At 38.0% G+C, this 24,360-nt stretch overlaps 4 protein-coding genes across 8 annotated transcripts; 1 reads left to right on the top strand and 3 right to left on the bottom strand.

Moving 5' to 3' along the window:
• Positions 1-2,116: 2,116 nt before the first annotated feature.
• On the bottom strand, positions 2,117-6,841 carry LOC135680696 (uncharacterized). The gene is made up of 4 exons (XM_065194813.1): positions 6,487-6,841; positions 5,359-6,267; positions 2,716-2,763; positions 2,117-2,634 (listed from the first exon to the last, which is right to left on the bottom strand). The coding sequence occupies exons 1-4, from the start codon at positions 6,679-6,681 to the stop codon at positions 2,194-2,196; spliced, it is 1,593 nt and encodes a 530-aa protein (XP_065050885.1). The 5' UTR covers positions 6,682-6,841; the 3' UTR covers positions 2,117-2,193.
• Positions 6,842-7,644: 803 nt separating this feature from the next.
• On the top strand, positions 7,645-13,768 carry LOC103993856 (T-complex protein 1 subunit theta). The gene is made up of 13 exons (XM_009414066.3): positions 7,645-7,975; positions 8,599-8,861; positions 8,972-9,118; positions 9,202-9,363; positions 10,505-10,582; positions 10,766-10,899; positions 11,657-11,729; positions 11,817-11,894; positions 11,977-12,099; positions 12,271-12,365; positions 12,924-13,133; positions 13,344-13,401; positions 13,519-13,768. The coding sequence occupies exons 1-13, from the start codon at positions 7,828-7,830 to the stop codon at positions 13,582-13,584; spliced, it is 1,635 nt and encodes a 544-aa protein (XP_009412341.2). The 5' UTR covers positions 7,645-7,827; the 3' UTR covers positions 13,585-13,768.
• A 94-nt stretch (positions 13,769-13,862) lies between these two features.
• LOC135581784 (protein SINE1-like) lies at positions 13,863-16,327 on the bottom strand. 5 transcript variants are annotated; one of them, XM_065194810.1, is made up of 4 exons: positions 16,210-16,327; positions 16,018-16,135; positions 14,538-15,901; positions 13,863-14,466 (listed from the first exon to the last, which is right to left on the bottom strand). In XM_065194810.1, exons 3-4 carry the CDS (start codon positions 15,843-15,845, stop codon positions 14,041-14,043), a joined length of 1,734 nt encoding a protein of 577 aa, XP_065050882.1. In that variant the 5' UTR covers positions 15,846-15,901; positions 16,018-16,135; positions 16,210-16,327; the 3' UTR covers positions 13,863-14,040. The 5 variants fall into 5 exon arrangements, with proteins under 5 accessions (XP_065050882.1, XP_065050881.1, XP_065050880.1 ...); XM_065194809.1 differs by having other exon boundaries at positions 14,538-15,880; XM_065194808.1 differs by having other exon boundaries at positions 14,538-16,135.
• A 1,143-nt stretch (positions 16,328-17,470) lies between these two features.
• On the bottom strand, positions 17,471-18,692 carry LOC103993857 (NADPH-dependent aldehyde reductase-like protein, chloroplastic). Its single transcript, XM_009414067.3, has one exon. It carries the CDS (start codon positions 18,644-18,646, stop codon positions 17,687-17,689), a length of 960 nt encoding a protein of 319 aa, XP_009412342.3. The 5' UTR covers positions 18,647-18,692; the 3' UTR covers positions 17,471-17,686.
• Positions 18,693-24,360: the final 5,668 nt, after the last annotated feature.

Genomic DNA, 24,360 nt, shown 5'->3' with positions numbered 1-24,360 from the left:
GAGGACTTGAAGCTCGCCACGACGGACGAAGGACTCGAAGCCCGCCATAATAGACAAATGATTCAAAATCTATCAGACAAAAGATAAATCCATTACGGTGGAAGCTTATGGGGAAATGTGTCTGAGACATATGAGTTGAGAAAACCTGACCCATACCAAGATAAATCTACTACGACGAAAGAGCAGGACGAAATGTGCATGAGGCATATGAGTTGAGAAAATCCAACCCATACTAAGAAAAAATTGCAATGACAAAAATACAAGGCAAAATGTGCTCGAGTGGTGTGAGTTGAGAAAACTCAACCCATGTTAAGAAAAATCTATTACTGTGGAGGCACAAGGCAAAATGTGCTCGAGGCGTGTGAGTCGGGAAAACCTAACCCATGCCAAGAGAAATCTGTTACGACTGAGGTGTAGGTCGAAATATACTCAAGGTATGTGATTCGGAAAAACCTGACCCATGTCAAAAGAAATCTGCTACGTTGGAGGCATAGGGCGAAATGTGCCTGAGGTGTATGAGTTGAGAAAACCCAACTTGTGCTAAGAAAAATCCACTACAACGAAGACACAAAGTGAAATGTACCCGAGGTGTGCAAAGTCAAGAAAACCTGACGCGTGCTAAGAGAAATCAACTACGACGAAGGCATATGGTGAATTGCATATAGGTTAGGAAAACCCGACCTGTGCAAAAAAAATCCGTTACTACGAAGGTGCAGAGTGAAATATGCCTAAGGCTATGAGTCAGGAAAATCTGGCTTGTGTCAAGAGAAATATGCTACGACGAAAGTGTATGGTGAAATATGACCGAGGCATGTGGGTAAGGAAAACCTGACCTATGCTAAAAGAAATTCGCTATGGTGAAAGCGTAAGGTGAAATATGCTCGAGGCGTATGAGTCAAGAAAACTTGACTCATGTCAAGATAAATCTGCTATAGCCGAGATACATGACAAAATGTGCCTAAAGTGTATCAGTTAGTAAATCTCGACATGTGTCAAGAGAAATCCACTATGGTGAAAGCATAGGGCGAAATCTACCATGGTAGTGCATGACTAAATGCACCTGAGCCATGTATCAAGAAAACCCAACTCAAGCTAAGAGAAGTTTGTCATGGTGGTATAGGACGAAATTTGCCTGAAACATATGAGTCGGAAAACCCGACCCCCACCCGACCAACATGTTCTTTTGATGCCACAAAGGGATAGGTTGGCAATGGACCTATCAGATAAATTAAATGTCCCACTCCGAACCCTTTAACAAGAGCCTTGAAGCACTCCTCGAGTGAGAGTAACAAAAGATAGAGAATATATTACTGACCAATCATCATCCAACACATAAACACCACGTGGAAGCATCGTGGGAAAAAAAGGTCTAGATCACCCTTCACTCATCTATCTGCATTGACAAAAGTTTAAGGCAGGTTATTCGAAGCTATCTCCCCATATCGCCCACATGGACAAAACGCCAAGAAGGGTCCATTAGGGCGATTACAGATTATCCCCTCTAAGACTATGTATAAAAGTTAATCCCTAGCGCTAGGACTCTTTTTTCAAAATAAAACCACACCTACTAAGAGACATCAATTACTAACTTGAACGGATCGGATTGAAAAATTTTCTTTGCATCGATCTTAGCACAGGTGTCACCCTCGAGTTTGGATCACGTAAGATTGACCCAGACATCGTCAATGATTTTTCATAACGTATATCAATTCAAAACTCGATTAATATTATAGTGTTCACACGTGCTAAGAACAAGCTGGAAATAACCACTCTTTACCTTTGGTATAAGATGTCAACTAAACTAGTGAAGATCACATAAACAACATCATCAGCACAAAAATTTAATTAAAGGACTCAGCTATCATTTAAAGAGCGGAAGTAGAAGCTTCCAAGGGAAATAAGCTCTCCAACAAATACATTTCTGAAGAATTTTCAACAGTTGGTTGTGCTTCTTACAGGGGAAAAAATGTTTGAGACAATGGGGAAAAGAATAAAAATAACAACACTCCTCCAGCGTAGAAAGTGTTTTAGGCATTCCATTCTGGCAATGGTCGATGAATTTTAACACCTAAAAGGTTTCCATTTTACACTCATCAGCAGCACACCTCAAACAAGATGGAGTAATCAATCATATTGTTATCAAATGTACACATGAAAATCCTTATCTTGCTCGTAGTCTGGAACAAGAACTGGCTATCTAGAAGATGTAACATTTGCTTCCGTTGGTTTGCTATTAGGTTGAGGGTCTTTTACTGAATTGGAAGATACATCAATGGCGATATTCCCCAGTCCTACTGCCATTGCCTCCCTTTCATCTTTCTCCACCTTCTGTTTCTCTGAATCACCATGCTTTGAAGATTGGTTTTGATTTGAGACAGATAGACTTGGCTCCTGTGTTCGTGGCCCTGCATCAATCCATGGGTGTTGAAGCAATTGGCAGGCTGTGGGACGCTTGTCAGGAATGAAGTCTAGTATGGGAACAAGAAAATCGGCCATGTCATTGGCATCTTGCTCACTGAATTCATACTTCTCCATGAGCACTTTGTTTAGGGGCCAAAATCTCAAGCGGCGGATGTGCCTTAAATCGCCATACCTGTTGAAAAATTCACGAGAGTATCGACCACCCAAGGCAATCTGAAAAAAGAAGTTATTTTTGTAACAAAATCTGATAGGAAGTTCATAGGTCAACCTTTCAGAGGGGTATAGATAGCTTACCTTACGTGGCATCATCCCAAGAAGCTCCATCATCAGTGCCAAATGGTCCTACAAAATGTAAGTATCATAATAATTAGAAAAAGTTAATCTAATAGTTAGAACCTACTACCACAAGACCAAATTCCATTGTGTAGGCTATACTACGAATGTGATTTGAACTGGAGGCACAATAGTATTCAGTATGGCAGCACAAAGAGAATAAAGCATCATATAACCTCTAAGTTAGACAAGGATAATTTTTAAACGACACATTTCAGCACTGTGAGTATATAGATTCAGAGCCAAAAAGAAGTTGATATCAAGGCTGGCATGAATGTATAATCTACATGCTGAAAGGACTGTCAATTGTTTAGGAAAAACATGTCGGATACTATACAGAGATGCCCAAGGCAATCTTCACTGGTAAGAAATCTTTAGCAGTGTACTTAGCCAGGCAGCAATTTTTCAAGATAGGTTGACATCTTCACTCAGGACTCCCAAGTAATCTATCCACTTTAAGCATTGTGTCTATCATATCATAAACATACAGGGAAAGTTAGAAGAGGAGAGCTCAGAATACTTAGGGTGTAGCAAGCGAAATTTGTTCACAAAGATGCAAGGAGTGTATCTTTTCATTTTACATGTACCTGCAAAGGAAAAGCTAATATGATAATCCATCCTGTTACACTAGATGGTTTTGCCACTATTTTTCATTCCCCTGTTAAATAGCCCAAGATTGGTTTAACTCAGTAGCATCCTCACTAGAGAGCTATGTAGCATAAACTAGTCTGGAGGCTTAATCATGCAGAAGTCCATTTGCAGATTTTCAGTGCAGAACATCTATTGTAATGTTATATTTCATAATCAATTGCAACAATTTAACCACTATAATTTTTTTCTTTTGACTAATATTACTTATACGACTAGTTATATAGTTCTTCTAGTTTATTTTACTTTTCAATCTTCTATAAATCAACCACTCTTAACTACTGTACTCTAAATGCTAATATAGAAGATGGCAGAAGTTATTAAAATATGCCGAGAAGTCAGTTTCTGGTTTACATCTTATGTCTACTCACCATGACCTTGAAACAATTTTTATTCTTTATGTTGAACTTTATCCCATCATGTGAAAACAGATCTTCAATACTAATTTGTATATTATATAATGCCAACAACTAACACACAGTTGCTTTGTTTCTGTGTTCAATTAGCACTTCATCAAATAGAAACAGGAGTCAGTTGGTTGCTGAGTGTTCCCTAATTTAAAATTCAATGTAGATCCTAAGAACTAAATCTTATGATACTCAATATATACAGTTGCTCTAGTTATAGATGTTGCATTAAGACAACTATCTCTTGTACCTGATTAACAAAAGCCTAAAGTTTGTTGAATTGGAAAAAATGTGGTAGTCATTACTTTGGCTGGCATCATGAAAAAGTTTGCTGGTTCGCAATAATGAAGCACTATTAGCCACTTTGAACTTTGAGGTCAAACGAAATGATCTACAGGTGCCTTACAACATGAAACAAATAAAGATATGTTCACTCCACACAAACTGGTCAGAGTCCTAAAGGGATTGTTCAAAACTGAATCAGGTTTGTGGATGAAACTACAAGTTGAGTTCAATCTTAAGCATGCTCTGAAACCCTTGTGCTTCCGTTCTTTTCCTCTCTCTATTTTACACACATCATCATTCCTCTGTGAGTGGCAAGTACTAATTAGCCATAAGTACAAGCCACCAATTCTGTAGCATGCTTCTAGTGGCTCCAGATATGAGAGCTAAAACAAAGGCTATTAATAATCATTTCTGATTCTTCATTCTTCTTCTCCTCTTACAAGAGTATGGAAGTATACCAATATTGGAGAACAAAAACTTCCTTTTGCTTCACGGAAGTCATATACTAAACCTATCAAACTACCTGTTATGTTGTAGGAGAGGGCCAGCTTCCGTAAGTCATTAAATTTAACCTTCGTAAGTCATTAAATTTTATGGAATTGGATCAGTAACAAAGGACTTCTGAAGAATTTATTTTCTGAAATTTCCCATGATACACAAGTTTAATGTACTGTTCAATTTTCTCTTGTCATGTTAGGTTGGGTCAGGTTGGATAATCGCCAGTAGTCTAATCAGGAAATATCAGATACTTGAAGAGGATCGATTTCAACTCACATTCAATGAGATCAACTTTTTTACTTCTCATCTATTTATTTTTGTGATGATCTACCGTGCCTGAGATTGGGATACTTTATGGGGTCATACAGCATAGAATATATTGGCAAAAAAGTGAAAACTGATCATAAATCATTAGTCTTGTTATATTAGTTTCATATATATACATGTGAGACTGTAAGCCATAGAAGCTATATCTTGATATTTGGTTAATTCAGTATAGAAAGAGATATTACGTAGTTTAGTAGTAAATTATCTCTTTTATCCCCATCTTTTGTCTTTGGGAGGTCAATTCTCCTCCTCACATTGTAGAGCACCCCAAAAGGAGTCATATTCTATCGATAGTGGTTAGGCACTAACAATTCTCAAAGTAGCAACGGTAGTAGCATAATTGTTGTTTGAAGTAAATGTGACAGATCAAGTATATTATTTGTGTAGCAAAAAAAACCAAAACTTTAAACCTTTAAAGTGAAAGTTCCATGGCACCTACCTCATCTCGGTCAAAATTATCACCACTATGCGGATCAAATAGTACATCTCCTGTTGCAAGCTCAAAGCATATGCAGGCAAATGACCACATGTCGGCAGATGTAGAGTATTTAGACCCAAGAATCACCTCTGGGCATCGGTACTGCCTTGTCTGGATATCATTTGTGAACTGCTTATATGTCCAACATGCATTTCCAAAGTCAACAATTTTGCACCAAAGGTCTACCTCCATTGCCAGCCTCTTTCTCGTGGCTCTGATCCCTCTCCTGTGGCCCTGTGGTGCTCCACTGTGCGTCTCACCACTGCCACCACAATCATTTACCACTCTCGAGTCTCCATTATCTTCCGAGCCATCGGCATCCCCAGCCATGGTTGCTGCACTCCTTGATGTAGCAGCAGCTGCATTCCTCGCCTTCCTTCGGATCTTTTTCTTCTGGTTTTGTGTGAGCTCCCCATTGGACCGAGCTGGGGACGCTGGCAGTGGTTCTTCAGTTTTGTTGGTGGACAGGATGAGAGGAGCACCAGAACGAAGTGGATCCTTGGTTGGGTCAATGCTGGACTTGAGGAGAATGTTTTCTGGCTTGAGGTCAGTGTGGATGATAGACAGGTCACGGTGGAGGTAGTCCAGGCCAATAAGGACACAACGGCAGATCTCCTTCACCTTGGAGAGAGGTATCCCTCGGTAGTCAGTGTACTTGATGAGTGTGAGAAGGTTATCTCCGAGGAACTCAAAGACCATACACACATGGTTTCCATTCGGCCCTGAATGCTTGAAATGGTCAAGCAACTTGACCACACAACGAGTATCATCAGCATCACCCTCCGCAATCTGCTTCAAGATCTTTATCTCATCCATTGCGGCCTCCGTGTAGTGCTGTGCACTCTTCTGCACCTTCAATGCCACATACCGCTGCAATGTACGAAGCAAGATTATATTTTATGAATATTTTCTCCAATTTAAAGCAATACAATGCTCTGCCTTTGTTCCCAAGGGGAGAAATTTTAAGCAGATATCAGATTCTCAATCAAGATTTGGGGGGGTTTAAGAGAAATTACAGCGACTCTCTCAGCGATTCCCAGTATAAGTGGGGTTTGAATAAAAAAGAAATGAGGGTTTAGAGGATCTTACGGAGTGGACAGTATCCCAAGCGAGCCACACGGTGGAAAAGTGGCCCCAACCAAGCTTGGCCTGGACGATGTAGGCGCCCTGCTTGAAGGAATCCCCAACTCGGACCGCGTGGTACCCGCCCCGTCGGTAGTCCTCGGTGCCCTCGTCCTCCGACGTGTAGTTGCTGCTCTCGCTCCGCCCGTCCTCCTCCGCCATCCGATCACCACCGCCACCGCCGGAACCCCGATCCGACGCCAAGATCTAATCCGAAGCCCCCTCGATCTCCTCGCCCTCTCCCTTGCCGTGCTAGGGTTTTGTGGTCCGCTCGCCGTCGCTCCTTCCCTCCCTCTTCTCTCCGTCGCTCGGCCTGAGCAGAAACATAGATCAATAAAAATAAATATACACCGAGGAAGCTTACGATGTACCGCAGGCGTCATCCAACGACGAAACCTCCTCGAGTCTAAACGAGCAGCAGAATGACGTGTCCTGGTAATACTATATGGTCCAGTTTAAATTAAAACGTGTAGAAGGCTCATAAAACACCTGGAGACAGAGTCTGGACTACTTACTGTTGCAGCAAAATAATTGGGGAGGCAAAGAAGAGGGGCGGTTTGCTTCGAGTGGAAGGGCGAAGCTAATTATGTGGCAAACGGTTGTTGGGTAAAGTGCAAGGGGCCCATTGCTAACCAGTGGGCCACCACGTGTTATGTTTTTGTTTTTTTATTATTATGGTGATATTTAGTATCAACTGAAATATGTGAAGCAATTCATTCCATTAGTATCATAATATTTTATTCCGATTATCGTCAAAATTGTGATAATCACCAAAGAATAACTAATAAACATACGCATACGTGTAATATCTTAAGGCTGTTGCCATTGCTTTCGCGGGGCCCATGGAGGCTAACCAATAGGAGCTCAGCTAAAACAAAAGGTCACTGATGTAGAAGCTGATTTGTATCCTCAAAAATACTAAAAAGGCCAAAAGAAAAGAAAATTAATAGAAAGAATCGGAAGCCGGCCGGGTTCGCAAGAGCGGTTCGGTTCGGTTCGGTTCGGTTCGACCTTCGTCGATTCGGCCACCGGATAGGGTTCGAGATCCTTCCGGTCTCACGTGTGAATCGCACGTGATAAACGAATTCACCGTTGGCCCCTCGCCTTTTCTTCGTTGTCTACCCCAAACCCCAAACCCTTCACGGCACGCGTGCAGACGCAGCAGCAAGCGAGTGAGGGAAGGGAGAGAGCGCTCGGTTCCAAGAACTCTAGGGTTTTCCTACGGCTTCCGCAGCCGATCGCGTTGCCTGTTTCTGGGGTTTCGCCCTTCCTTTTCGTTGCTCCCGGTGTCTCTAGAACAAGGGCGGTATGGCGTTCGGGCTGCCCGGGTACGGGATCCAGGCGATGCTCAAGGAAGGGCACAAGCACCTCTCGGGGCTCGACGAGGCCGTTCTCAAGAACATCGACGCCTGCAAGCAGCTGTCCGTCATCACCCGCACCTCCCTCGGGCCCAACGGTGTGCACTTCCGCACTTAATCTCGCTTCAAACAGGGAAAAGATAGATTTTATTTGATGCGGGCTTGACCTTTCGTAGAATTCCTTACGTAGAGACTTATCGGTCGCCGGATCTTGTTATATGTTATACGATTCCGGTAGATGAAACAATGCTTTGCAGAGATAAAACAAATTGACTACATATTAGAGATTTTTGTTTCCTTTGAATGCTTTGCTGCATGTAGGAGTTATTTTGTTGGGTATGGTAGATCAGCGTTTGTGTAAGTGCTGGGTATATTAAGTAGGTCGAAGAATATTTGTGTCTGGTAAATTCCAAACTAGTAGTTTGGAAACAGAGACCCATCCTATGGAACTTATCAGAGACCACATTAGTATCTAAGTTTACAGGAAACTTACCTCATTGTCCGTGGTTGCTATGTAGGTTAGAGAAGGAACATGATGAGTCGTTGTTAGTGTTTGAACATTTTATTTCTTAAATATTACTTGGCGGAGAATTCATTAATTGCATTGAATTCTTCCAACTAAAAACCAAGGTTCATCCTTATCCTTTTTTTCTCTAATGTTCCAGAGTGTTAGGATTTAGATTCATATGTTCAGTTGATAATTTTTTCTAAATTCTTTTAGGTATGAACAAGATGGTCATCAACCATTTGGACAAGCTTTTTGTGACAAATGATGCTGCCACAATCGTCAATGAGCTTGAGGTTCAACATCCTGCTGCAAAGATTTTGACGTTGGCAGGGAAGGCCCAACAGGAAGAAATCGGTGATGGGGCTAACCTTACCATTTCATTTGCTGGTGAACTTTTGCAAAATGCAGAAGAGCTAATCAGGATGGGTCTGCATCCGAGCGAAATCATCAGTGGTTATACTAAAGCTATCAACAAGGTTCTCTCGAGGGTTATCATTGAGTTTTTTTTACTGTTCCTTTATGTTAACAAGGTTCTTTCCGTAGTGAAATAATCAGTGGCCGTGATTAAGCTTTTTCATATTTTCAGACAATTGAAATTCTAGATGAGCTGGTAGAGAAAGGATCTGAAACAATGGATGTTAGAAGCAAAGAAGAAGTTGTTTCCCGGATGAAGGCTGCAGTTGCTAGCAAGCAGTTTGGGCTAGAACAACTTCTGTGCCCTATCATTGCTGATGTGAGTATCTCAGTTTGTTTCCAACCCTGCTATCTTATTGGTATTGACATCTTTGACATGTATGGGTTGCCATCACATGTCAGGCATGCATCCAAGTGTGCCCAAAAAACCCAGCAAACTTCAATGTGGACAATGTTCGAGTTGCAAAACTACTTGGAGGTGGTTTGCACAACTCTACTGTTGTTCATGGTATGGTATTGAAGAATGATGCCATTGGGACTATAAAACGAGTCGAGAAGGCGAAGGTACTGTATGCTTACTTTTAATGCAAATATGGTCCATTTGCTGATCCACTTCTGTTTGATACTTGATGGAACATGGCATCCTTTCTTGGTAGTTGCATCAAGTGTTACATGCCAGTTGTGTTTTAAGCAAGTCCAGTTAGAACCCATGTTTATATCAATCTGTCTAAAAATATCTGTTTTTTGGCAGTTTTGTGTGCACATGTAAACAAGAACCTGGTTTATATGTGTAAGTGCAAAATCCATGGTCAGATTGGTCAAGAAGAAAGCAAAATATGCAAAATTGATGATGAAACAATTGGATCCTTTATCTTTTAAGAGCATAATATTCCATCAATCTTTAAAAAAAAAGTGTGTTTTATAAACAGGAAGTGTTTGTCATAGTAATATGAATTCCACTAGTGATATTTGTCTGACACATTTGTACAGGCAGAATGATTCCTGAAAAACTGGATATATCATATATGTATCTCTTGTATGTGTTCTTACCAAGTCTCCATACTACTGTATTCTTCTGCATTTTTTAGCTGATCGGATGATTGAGATCTAATAGCATTTCTTCATCTGAGTAATTTCTTCTACTTTTGATTGCAATGTTACAGTATGCTGAAATTGATTTTGAACTACGGACATCAAAGATTCTTTCCCCCAAATAGTATAATCATCATCCATTAATTTTCAGTGATGAATATTTTGCATGAACATAAGGATTTCACTACCTTGCATCATTATGTATACTGTGAAATCTAAATTCTGAATTTAAATACTTGTCTGATGCTCATTTCGTTAAAATATCAAACTGGTAGGGTACCGCTATGCCATACCGTCCAGGATAACTTAAAAACAAAATAACAAATAACAAATAAATAAACTTTGGTGGTGTGCTCCCTTTTCCGCTCTGGACCAGGATAAATAGTGTATTATGTATGAGGTGGGCATTCTTGAGATCAAATTTAGCTTCAGCAAGAAGATATCTATTTGATTAGGATGATAGAAAATAAGCTGCTTATTCTTTCTGGCTGCTTTCGTTTTCAAGAAAAAAAGAATTATTTTAATTAACATTATTTTAATGTTCAGACTGCTTAGTAAACTTTTCTAGGTTATTGTTTTGTTTGCTTTTATGATGGTTCTGATCCTTTGCTAGATTGTGGTGTTTGCTGGTGGTGTTGATACATCTGCTACAGAAACTAAAGGAACAGTTCTAATTCAAAGTGCAGAGCAGGTACATGCATCTACATATTTTAATATGATGTATTTTTCACTGCATATACCTATTAATTGTGAAAGTCCAAGTGCTATTTGCTGACTATATCAGCTAGCTTCAATTTAGTTAGGGAGACAGCTGTTTGATGGTAATGGCCAAGAAATGATCTTATTTTGACTGATGTTTCTCACGATTTTGAAGCTTGAGAATTATGCAAAAACCGAAGAATCCAAAGTTGAGGAGCTTATCAAAGCTGTTGCTGACTCTGGTGCCAAGGTGGTTGTGAGCGGAGCTGCTGTTGGAGACATGGCATTACATTTCTGCGAGCGTTATAAGTACATTTTCTTCTGCCGAAACAATAGCATCCATTTTCTGTTTGGTCTTTGTCTCTTTCCTTTTTCATTAATTATGCTTTTTTCTGGATTTGCTGTTGTTTTTGCATCGTGTTTTCAAAATATATTCTTTTTTAATGTCTATTTCACTTTTCTCTTACCATACGTTATCTTCAATGTTTCTTCAGATGCAACCTGTACTGTGTGTGTACTGCCTTTCACGTTTTTCATGCTTACCGAGATAGGTCCATTATTTTGTAGGTTAAAGAATAGTTTTTTTTTCGGGGCAATAACTCTCTCTCTCTCTCTCTCTCTCTCTCTCTCTCTCTCTCAGGACAAATATGGTAAGAGCACCTGATATCTAGGGTTTAGCATTTGTTTATATTCACTTAGACTTTGGTAGGTTTCTCAATCATGAATTAATTGATGGGCATGTGGTGGTTTTTGATGAGTAAATACTATTGGGACTTTTCGTATTTGCATCAAACATTACATCATAGTCATTGTAAAGTATATGTCATAACCTTTTTGGTGAAAGAAATTTGACCTAAGCTTTCAATAGACGTGATTATAATATTGCAAGGTAACAATTTCATAAGGGCTATCAGAATGACCTAAATTATGCATTAACATACATTGTACAATTCTAAGATGTAATGAACATAGGAGATGGCTGAGCTAGGCAAGGAAAAATTTTAATACCGACAAATGAAGCAGCTTATTCATAAAGGAGAATATCTTTAACTTGATTATTTCGCAGACTCATGGTTCTAAAAATCAGCTCCAAGTTTGAATTGCGGAGATTTTGCCGTACAACTGGTGCTGTAGCTCTTGTAAGTTTGTTGTTACATTACATTTTCTTCATGTCTTAATGGTGTGTACTATCGTAGTTGATAACTTGTGTTTAATTATTCATTCAGCTGAAACTGAGCCAACCAAATTCAGATGAACTTGGATACGCAGATTCCATTTCAGTGGAGGAAGTTGGTGGTGTTCGGGTATAGTAGCTGCTAGTAGTGTTATTTATGCTTTCTTGTTTATCCAGCTATCTGATCTAGCACTTTATTATCTTTTTGACAGGTAACTATTGTGAAAAATGAAGGTGGTGGAAATTCAGTTTCTACAGTTGTTTTACGGGGCAGTACTGACAGTATTCTAGATGACCTTGAAAGGGCCGTTGATGATGGTGTTAATACGTACAAGGTAAGCCTTTTGCAAGGATTATAGTTTTTTTCATTGGGGTTAGGTTCGTTATATTGTTCAAAGTGTAGGATTTGACTGTGATCTTATGTGATCATATTTGCAAAATTGCATGTAATTTGTGCTTGCTGTAGTCTGTCTTTCCTTTTTAATATATTCTTTCCCATGGATCAGGCAATGTGCAGAGATAGTCGTATTGTTCCTGGGGCTGCTGCAACTGAAATTGAGTTAGCAAGAAAATTGAAGGAGTTCTCCTTAAAAGAAACAGGGTATTGTTTGTTTATGTTCTGGTTTAATTAACTGTGCCGAAAGACATCAATAGAATATATTCCCTTGAGAACCTCTGATACTTTTTTGGAACTATAAGGTTTTTCTTTGTGCTCCTGGAAACAATTATTCTCTCTATGTATTTTGTTGCCTAAGATACTAGGTTTTATTTACTTTTTGGTGTAACTTTACATAGGAAATCTATACCAAATAAAATGATTTTCAAAGTTTGTGTTTCATATTGAAGTCTTCACGACATTTCCAAATAAAATGTCTTTGGATCCACTTACCCATTTGTCAAGTCAAGTCATCCCCTTGTATTGTGTGGTTGTGGTTCTAAACTTTTAATCTTGTCAGGGTGTAGTCATCATCTTAAAACTTCGTACTTCCTTTTATATTATCCACAAGTTTTACCTAAATTTTCAAGCAAGATGTTATGTTCTCTCGAAAAGCATTTTTCTATTAAAATGTCAGTTGCAAGTGGTTGACCACTTCTAGATGTAAGTTAGCAACTGTGGAGGCGGTACCCTTTCGTTAACACCTTCAAGCTTCTTTTGCAGGTTGGATCAGTATGCAATTGCAAAATTCGGCGAAAGCTTCGAAATGGTACCTAGAACATTAGCTGAAAATGCAGGGCTTAATGCTATGGAGATTATTTCTTCCTTGTATGCTGAACATGCTGCTGGAAATATCAAAGTTGGTATTGACTTGGAAGAAGGTGTCTGCAAGGATGTTTCAGCCATGAATGTCTGGGACCTCTATCTTACCAAGTGAGCCTCGCTTCGAAAGATAATCCTAGTTAGCTTACTGTTATTGTAGTTATTTTTGTTAGCTAATTTAATGTATGTAGAAAGTTTAAAGTTACTTTCAACTGTTAAGCAGATTCCAATAATTTCTCACATGTATACTTATGTTTATAATTTTTTAATTGCTGTATTATGATAGTATGATGCAAATGTGTTAATTTGTCCTCTTGACAGGTTCTTTGCCCTCAAATATGCTGCTGATTCTGCTTGTACCGTTCTCCGGGTCGACCAAGTAAGTCATCCTCTTCCCATCAGATCCTCCATCTTGACCAACAATGAAGTTTCAATGTTCAACATTATATTTGGGTATAATGCTCTTCTCATCATTTCAGTGTGCTTGGTTTGGCAGATAATAATGGCAAAACCAGCAGGTGGCCCAAGGAGAGATGCACCAGCAGGCATGGATGAGGATTAACTTTTTCTATAGGTTGAGTGAGAGTGTCATTAGTAGCAATTTTGCAGCTTAAAAAGATTTTGACTATGACAAAATGGAGCAAACCGCACTTTGGATTAAGCTTATGATGTTGAACTCCTAATTTAGTGTCTACCAAGATGAATCTTAGTTCAGAAACAAGGTGGACTAATTCAAATTTCATCCACTTAACCATGCAGTGCAGTCATAGCACATGTAACTGTGGCTGTTCGCTAAGCTGATGCTCTCGAGTTGCTTATCTAGTGAATTCACTCTCCAGCTTACGAACCATGATCTTAATATTCATATTGTCTCTAACAAAAACTATGATGACTTCATGGTTGCAGTTTGCTCACTGACACCCCAGGCATCACTGCACTAGCCAGTCTACGATGCATACTCACTGAATTAAGCGTACAAAACTGTAGTAGGATGACAAGAAAGAACAAGGTGCAAAGATCAAGTAGGAACCAGACCCAGCCCAAGCTCATCGTTAGCAGCCTCCATCGATGAAAAGGTTATGGCAAGCAGCACAGCTGATGCAGCCCAGAGAAAACCCAGTGCAGCTGTGCCATACCCGATCCTCTTCCTGCTCTTTAACGGTGGTACTGCGTTCTTGACTTCGTGATCTGTTGTTCCATGCAACTCCTCGCTAATGCCGCTTTCAGGGACATCATCAGTAGATGAAACCGATTCCACACCATCTCGCTCTTCTTGCTCATCATCCTTGAGATCGTTCAGCTTTCCAGCAGTCCCCACACTCTCCGAGTTCACTTTCTGAGATTGGCTTTCGCTGCTAAAAGCTCCACTCTGAAGGGATCGAATCGGCTTTCCCGGAGTAGTCTGTATTCTGACATCATCGATCGCCGGGTGCGGTATGGATTTCTGTGACACCGAAACGAAGATCAAGTTTGACGCAATACTGCGGCAGAACACTGAAGCGTTTGAGCTTGTACCTGAGGGCTTGCTAAGGCATCTGCTGCCATGGCGGTCTCACTGTCCTGCGTGAACCCACAGAAGCCTTCTGCCCGCTCCTTGTTGGGATCGTTCAGCTTGAAGTCGATGTGTTTGCCGTCGCTGCCAGAGCAAGCTCTCAGACACAAGCCATCCTTCAAGGATACATCCACCGGGCAGCCGTCATGGTTCCACAGTCTCCTGCTGGTGCGCCGGCCACGCTCGAAGTCGCACGAAGGCTGGGAGACCGAGGCGGGCGATTCGACGAATGCATCTTTCTTGATGTACGAGTCGAGGGTCTGCGACTCCGGCGAGCAGAACTGGACGGGGGAGCCGCTTCGCCAAGGACTCTTCTCGTTCCTCCTGCGGAAGCTCGAGTTCACCACCGGGCTCGCACCGAGTTCGTGCCTCGAGCCTTCCTGTGCCGCCAGAGGCTTCGCGGTCTGCAGCGCCTCGAACGCTGCGCCCCTTACGAATGGCATCTTGTCGTCAGCATGGCATTTCTCCATGGCATCGACTATCTTGAAGACCTCCGAAGAGATGCTTCTCGGATCGACGCACTTCATCAGGAAGTTAATCATCTGAATGGCCGAGAAGCGTTTCTGGGAGTTGCTCTCCGTGGCACCGGTCGCCAAAATCTGCAGGCCAGATCGCACGAGAGACCTCGAGTAGGCCTCGGCTATGACACCATTGTGCTTCACCAACGACATGACCAGGCCCATATGAGCGTTGGTTTGGGTCACCTTCTCTTCCATGGCCCCTGCGACCTTCAAGCACACCTCGTTCACCATCTCGTCCGAAGCAAACCTCCAATTGCCCGAATCCACGAGGGCCTTGAGGCAGAAAGCGGCCCCGGAGGCGGCGCCCTCTTGCGAGCCCATCAGCGCGTCGGAAAGAGGCTTACAGAGGGAGCAAATTATCCTCGTCTTCTCCTCGTCCGGGGTCGACGGATCGATCCCGTATCGAGCGATCGCGGGGACGACTTTGGAGCAGGCCTGGTGGAGGGGAAAGGATCCTCCGCTGGAGGACAAGGTGCACATGATGGTGGACATGATGTTGTCGATCTGCGGCACGATGCTGCGGCCGTGGACTCTAGCCAGGACCTCGTAAAGGGAGATGGTGCACTCGCCCGCGGGCATACCGAAAGCCCCGTTGGTGTCGGACACCTCGGCGAGGAAGCGTGGGATGGCTTTGGAGTCCAAGTCCTTGGCATAAGATTTCAGAGCTTTCATGGCGGATCTGCGGCTGTCAGCGTCCTTGTCGAGGTTCGCCAGCTCCTGCCGGAGCACCGGGCTAAGACTCCTACCCATAACGTGAGGATCGCTGCCGAAGAAATCAAGCCAAACTAGAACACATCCACCGATTACTAACGATAAAAGGCAAAAAGGAGGAACTTTGCTTGATTAGAGATTAATGCATCAGGTCCAGGGATTAGGACATGACAGTCCAAATCCTGACACAATTAGGGCAAACGAAACGCACCAGTTTCCCAAGAAAGAAGAAGGTCAAAGATAACTTCCACCAGAAACACAAAAGACGCTCTCGGGAGCAGAGATCACACGAACGATGAGGGAAAACAAAGGGCCATTTCCATCTTTCACTGGATTCGGAAGAAACATCTCAAGATCAACCCTCGTTGAGTATCACGAAAGGGGGGAAATCGAAAAGACTAACCTGAGTTCAAAAGACAGTAGATTAGATGCCCTTCGTCGCAATCCCGCTTGTTCTCGTAGGAGCAGCAGCTAAGAAGCTAAGGTAAGGAGAGCGGGGCGGAAGGGGCTCAGACAGGAACAAGATGGGAGATTTTTAGGGCTTCGAGGGGGGGTTTATATACCTGAGGGATGTGTGTGGATTTGGCGATGGGAGGGAAAGAGTAGCCTTTGGATTTGAATTATTTTGGCAACGCGTCTCGCGCCCTTCTCCGGTGCGTTGGTCGGGTCCCACCTAAGTCTCTTTGTGCCCTCCTTCTCCATGTAGAGTGTGGATGACAGCCACGTTGGCTATATTAAACTCAAATATTTTAGTGTTATTCAAAATGATTTCAAATAAAAAGATTAACTAATAGATTTGTGTGTTATAAATCGATTCATTAATTAAAAAGAAAAAAAAAGATGACCGATGTTTGGAATGATAGAAAATAAAACCATAGATCTTTTAAGGAAACACTATATTAAAGTAATTTCTTTTATCTCATTCTGAACCTATTAAATTAAATTTGAATAATTAAATATTTGTCAAATATATCCCGAGAGTGGTCTTTTGTAATTCATCAAGATTAACAGTCAAAATTAATCGTATTATATTGGTGTTAGAATAGAGTCGAGGCCACACGAAAAGAAAAAAAAAAAACTCTCTCTTCGATCATGATAGATTGATAATCAAAGATACATAACGTATTCATCTAAAACAAAAATATTAAAATGTTTGATGTGTTATAACTTTACTTACACATTATATCCTTTTAAAAAATTTTAAAGCGTTTTACGTGTGTTAAAACATCCCTACATCAAATGCATTCATCTTTCATGACATTCAAAGTATCCTCTAATTATTTTTTTATGCAAGTAATAATGATTGGTATTTCAACATGCACAAATAAAGTGCAATGAGTAAGAAAATGACATATAAAGTCACTATTAAATATACATAAATTAGAATAATATTTATCTCCATTTAGATATTCGAATTAATTAATGTATTATAGCGTAAGTAATATATTTCAAAAAATATTCTATTAGACAATTAGAAAGCAAACATTATTATATAAAGTGCCCCCCATATATGTATATTTTAATTAGAATCTGACCGAACTAAATTGGAAGGCTCAAATTCCTTCATGCCATTTAAGCTTAAAATGAACGAATATTATTTACTGAGTGTTATTATTATTGTCTGGATACATCCTAATCATCTCCATGCCACCAATTTATTGGCCTCAATTAAAGTGCTTTCATAGTAAGTTCTTTATTATCAGCAATCAAAATCCTTCTTTATGGAACCTTTACAACTCAATTTTATTATTATAGCAACACTTCAGTTCAGAGCAGTGTTTTGTTACGTGACATATCCATCCTTATGGATTTAGTAGCAGCTTGAGCGTTCTCTCACGGCGGAGACGAAGGAAAGAGAAGTAAGTTGCAGCAGTATAGTGCTACACATATCCACCGTTGATCCGAATGATCTGACCGTTGATCCACTCCCCGGCATCGCTCGCCAAGAACCCCACCACGGGGGCCACGTCCTCCGGCTGGCCCAGCCGCCCCAGCGGGCTCTCCGCCTCGATCGCCTCGATCCGCTCGTCTGACTTCCCGCGGTAGAACAACGCCGTGGCGATCGGCCCCGGCGCCACCCCGTTCACCGTGATCCTCGTCCCCCTCAGCTCCTTCGCCAGGACCCTCGTCATCACCTCGATGGCGCCCTTACTGGCCGAGTACGTGCTGTAGCCCGGCCTCAGCGATCCCACCGTCGACGACGACATCGTGATGATCCGTCCCCCGCCGCCGCGCACCACCCGGTTGGCCGCCTCCCGGCAGCAAAGGAACGTGCCCTTGGCGTTGGTGCCGAACACCCACTCCCACCGCGCCAAGGTCGTCGCGGCCAGCGGCGGGTAACTGGGGTCTTGCACCCCGGCGGCGGCGACGACGATGTGGATCAGTGGGCCGAACGCGAGGTGCGCCCGGTCGAACAGTAGCTTCACTTGTGCCTCGTCTGTTACGTCCGACTCCACCGCGACGGCCCGCGGGCCGGGCTCGGTGCACGCCGAGTTGATCTCCGAGACCAAGCGGTTGGCCGGGGTGGGATCGCCGATGTAGCCTATGACCACCTTGGCGCCGAGGGAGGCGAGGTGGGCGGTGACGACGCTTCCGATGCCGCCGGAGCCTCCGGTGACGATGGCCACCCTGCCTTGGAGCGGCAGCGAGTCCGTGGGGGGACGCGCACGAGAGACGAAGGAACGGGCGGCGCCGTTGCCGTGTGGCGGCCGGCTCACCTCGTGGGTTGGCGTGCAGGCGATGGAGATCGACGGCGGGGAGGCCATGACGCCTTCATGCTTGGAGCCATGGCCGTTCTCGAGGGGCGAAGCGGTGCCGTTGGGCTTGGTGAGGGCTGCCATCGCTTGCTTCGTTCTCACCTTACCCGCGTCTCCATTGGAGCAGTCAGGTGACGTATATATATGCAGAGGAGGGGGAGTTCAGACTTCATCAAAGAGAGACGTAAATATAATATTGTCAGAATATTAAAATTATCAAAACTATATCCCTAAAAATCAGTGTTTTTTATTGCCACTATCACCAAAGTGTGTGTGTATATATATATATATATATATATATATATATATATATATATATAACACTATAGAACTATATACCTTCATGGCAGTATCGGTGTAGTTTCCTACGCTGCTCCAAGGATCGATCACACATGCAAGGACAAAGAGATTGGAAATTAACCTATGGCTTTCCGTGCTGTGATCTGTCCTCGAAGAAGAGAGGCAAGAAAAACGAGATCTCAAAGACGGTCTTCGAAGAAGAATCCATGTTACAGTGTCTGAGCAGTACAATAAACAGAAACGGAGGACATAAGATTCGTATGTAAGTTTCTTGTTTTCAATCGGCACAATTGAACCGGCTCAACCCGCCATTTTTGACAAGTGAATTCGGTCCAATTGAACCGGTTCGACCCGTGAACAATTCGGTATAAAATTCTTATTATTATCTAAAAATTTTAAAGTTAAAAAATAAAATAAAATAACGATAAATCAAATATATGCGTACCTTTTTTTATGCTATTCAGAAAATTTTTGTCTATAGGTGCATCGTCGTCGTCGGACCCGTAAGCTACCACGATGTCGATCCATGAGGGAAATTGATAGAGAGACAATAAAATATTTATAATATCTAAATGACTAGTTGATTAAAAAAAGATAAGAGAAAATTTGTAATCTCTCAGTGATGTCACATATTCATGAATCCATACTTCATTTCTAGAAAATCCTATCTATTTATAGGTGAGAGAAGATGATTTAACATAAATAATTAGGATAATCCCTCCCATCAAGATTATCTTAATTGAAACTTATTATAATTATTTATTTTTTATTGATTGATCGTAATCATATCTATAATATACCTTATTTACTAAAATAGAGTTACATAATATAATATTCTTTCACTTGGCCCATTAACTAGTAAGATTTATAAATAAAAATAAAATAATAATAAATAAAAATAAAAGTTTATTTTAAAATAATATTATTTAATTATATTTTAAAACTTTAAAAATATTATATATATATGCATAAATTTTATAAAATAGATCAATAAATTAAATAAATATAATATCACATTAAGTTTGATTATCAATGTTAATCATAGTGATTATATGCTAACGATATTATGCTTCCTTTTTTATGCCACAATATTGTTGACATTTCATAATGCAATCCAAAATGATCATTGCAACTTGTTTTATCAAGATAATCTTATAATTACATTCAGTCATATATATATATAAGTGAATATGATAACAAAAATAAATAATTTTAATTATGTAAATAAAAATATTAATTATAATATCTACTTAAATATGTCTCATCATATTTTTTATGGGTTGCTCACGACTCAATTATAAGAACATATTCTTTTAAATACTTTAGGTTGTATATCAAATTATTAATATATCAACAATCAATATAGTAGAACTCAAGTTATTAATTAATATTAATTATTTTTAACTCTTTTTTTTAAGAGAACAAATGCATAGAATTAATAGAGTAAGAGAACAAAATCAATAAGTCACAAAGTATTTAAGTGACTTGGCAATTGAGTTTGATCATATCTAAAGGATAAGATTAAAATTTCGTAATCATAAAACTTGAATAATTGTTTCAAATTATATCATAAAATCAATCTTTATTATGATAATACAATAATACGTTATATTTTTCATGTAAATTGCCCCTTTGACTAATATAAATATAAAATATAAAGTAAACTTTAGATTACCGAGATAATTTATATAATCAACCTATGAAAATATCATTATTTCAAGTTAATCTAATTTCGTATATGTGAGTATTTAATCTTTTGTCTATATTACTTTCTATGGACCTTCTAGTATTTTATTCATTAGTAACTCTAATATATACTTAGTATTTTGACTACAAAATTAATATAGAGTAGATTTTTTTAGAATTATCTAAATCTCTAAATTATGTATATTAGTATAAATATTATCCTCTTTGATGTCATTTATAATTATTTTTTAACATAATTTTATAAGCCATTGGTCTAACCTACTTTGGCGACTACTAAACCAATCAATAATATAAAATATATTTAAAAAAATTATAAATAAAATTTATAAATAAAAAAAATATTTATTATAATTCATATTTCACAAGCTAATCATCTAAAGTCTCTTTGGAAACTACATAAGACTTAAGGATATAAGCTGCAAATAATATTCACCAAAATTTTTTAATTTAATTTATGTCAAATATTTAATAATAATAATAATAATCATAATAATGATTTAAAATTAATTAGTATAAAAGAAAACTCATAGAATAATTGTAATCATAATAAAACATAAATCCTATCTTTATGTAAAAAATAAATATCATTTTATAATTTCAAATATATGCATATGAATAACCAAATAAATATTGAAGAATAATATTATAATTTTATTCATCATAGAAAAAAATTATCAACATATTATATGAGAAATATATAAAATAAAATCATAATTTATATCTTTTTAAATTTGTATAGAACTCTAAATTTTATCAATTTATCTTATTTAATCAAGTTTGAATTAGACTACCATAATTGGACTCATAGATTTAGGTCAACCATTTACCTAATTAGGCCCTTCAAAATCAAATTTTGATCGAAATTTGACTTTGCTTGAGTTTGATCAAAACTTAATTAATTAAATCTAAATCTAATCAACCAATCAAAAAATAATCAATATAAGTTTGATCAAAATGATTGATTAAAATAAATCAAATTAGTTAATTGTATAATTGATGACATAAATAAAAAAAACTTTTAATTTCTAAGGGGTAAAACTATAAATTTTTGTGGGATATATAATGGAAATATATAATTTATGAAGGGCATAATTGAAAGGTAAAATTTAAGGATACAAATTAGATTTTTTGATTTATTAGGGGTAAAAATATTATTTTTAAAAAAATCTTAATTCTTATCCCTTTCTAGTGCAAGGTGTGACCATCGCATGTGTGTTGTCTATTGTTGTCTTCAATAGTGACAGTACCTATATACTAATCAACGATCTCTTCAATCATCATGTGGTGCTGTGCTACCATGGTTATGTGCAACTATGCGCATGTATTACCCGATAGCCCCCACAATCATCATAACATTACTATGCACACGTGTTGTCGGACGACCCCCACGATCATTATTGTGCAATTGTGCACATACGTCCATTACACAACCGTTGGCCTTCAATATCCAGTGACATCGATGGCTACTAGTAAATGCTATTGTAGTAACATTGCTACAATCGACATAGTCATTTGAGGCAGCAACTTTGCTGCAATCATCGCACGCTACGACACTACTGCAATTACCTATAACCAAAATAGATCGATTGTTGCAAAACTATCGCACCCCATGTTGCTTCTGTTGCATATGCACTCGTTGCTTATGATTGGACTTGTGACCACCAAAGGCCATCACCAACAATAACATACGAGGAATCTCACATCTTTCGTAAGTAGATGATAGAATAGACTATATAGAAAATATATCAATAATATAAAAAGATCATACAAATATCATAAATCAAAATTAGATAACACATTTTTATAAGCGAAGTATGCAAATAAACATATCAAAATACAAAATAGATTTGATATACATTTTCAATCTAAATTATTTGATTTCAAACCATGGCTTTGATACTAATTATAAGTATAAAAATCATAATATACTATTTATGAAAAAAGTTTTAATAGTAAAAATTAAAATCAAATAATAATATATTAGATTTACTATAAGTATGTTTTTGATGTTGCTTTTGTAAATTGTCTCAATAATAAGAAGTCAACTTTTCATTTATAGTTATAATACTTGGAGGGATAATTTACGAGAATAAAAATATTAATATATTATTATATTATTAATACTAAAAACTAATTTTATGGTATGTTTTGATGTGTCACTAATCAAACTTTATGACTATGAAATTTTATCTCAAGTTTTGGTATGGTCAGATTTAATTATTAAGTCATTGAGGATATTTTATTATATATCACAATACTCATTGTTAGAGAAAAAAATTTAAAAAAATTAATATCAATTAAGAACTCGAGTTTCACTATATTGATTGTTGATTTATTCAGTAAGACCTTATAAGATAAAGTATTTAAAAGAATATATTCTTATGATTAAGTTTGTAAGTAACCCATAAAAGGTATGATAATACATATTTAAGTGAACATTATAATTAATATTATTATTTACATAATTAAATTTATTTATTTCTGGTATCATATTCACATTTATATATGTGCATATTATAGTTGAATTTGCTAATAGGGTTGTCTTGAATAAACTAGTGCGGTTATTTGGACTACATTAGTAAATACTAATAATATTGTAATATATAGAAGGAAGTATAATATTGATAATATACAATTGTTATGACTTGCATTAGTAGTCGGATTTAACGTGGTGTTATGCTAAGTGGACTTATTAGCTTATTTTATAAAATTCGTGTGCACATATAAAATATTTTTAAAAAGTTTCAATTAGGTAAAATTAAATTTAAATTAAATTTAAATTAATTTTTATTTTTTATTTTGATTTTAAATTTATTTTATATCTTACAAATCAATGAGTCAAGTGAGAGAATACTATATTACGTAATCTTATTTAATTAGATAAGATATATTATAAATATGATTGTGATTCGATTATGATTATCGATTAATAGAAAGAAAATTTAATTATGGTAGAATGAGTGACTCATATAATACTTATTCTAGACTCTTTGCTATCACTTATAAAAGGATAGGATATCCTAGGGATGAAATAAGTCAAATATAATTAGATCTTCTCTGTCTCTAATCTATCATTGGTCTTGTGAAGGATAAGAAAAAAAAAAAAAGACGAGTCTAACTTTTCTTACATATCGATATCTTTGTAGTTTTCGAATCTAATTATGATATGTTTATCGATCAAATAAAGGCTTTTTAAGAGCCATCGAAAGGTACATATCGTATATTAGATTTGTTATTTGATTTTAATTTTTGATATTAAAGTTTTTCATATAACAGTAGCATACTATAATTTTTATATTTATAATTGATATAAAAACCATATTTTAAAATCAAATATATGAAATTTGATTATGCTATCGAGATTATATAGAACAGTAGCATAATTATAATTTTCTGACATTAAAGTATCTTCGATGGCTTAACAATTGATTCTATCGTATTAAGTTTTGAGATAAAATTTTATAGTTATAAAGCTTAATTAATGGATTCAAAATATACCATAAAATTAGTTTTTATTATTGATAAAATAATAATATATTACTTAACATTTTCTTTGTAAATTGTCCCTTCAACTAATAAATATAAAATGTAAAGTGGACTTCATGTTATCGAGATAATTTATATAATAAACATATGAAAATACTATCATTTCAATTTGATCTAGTTTCATATGTAAGCATATAATCTTTTTTCCTTTTTTGATATTTTATTACTTTATTTGTGACCTTTTAAAGTTTCATTCTTGAGTAACTTTGATATATATCAAGTATTTTAATTATAAAATTGATACT

Source organism: Musa acuminata, chromosome BXJ1-8 (genome assembly GCF_036884655.1).
Source record: "Musa acuminata AAA Group cultivar baxijiao chromosome BXJ1-8, Cavendish_Baxijiao_AAA, whole genome shotgun sequence".
Classification (NCBI taxonomy): Eukaryota; Viridiplantae; Streptophyta; class Magnoliopsida; order Zingiberales; family Musaceae; genus Musa; species Musa acuminata.
This window is presented reverse-complemented; position numbering and strand designations above follow the sequence as displayed.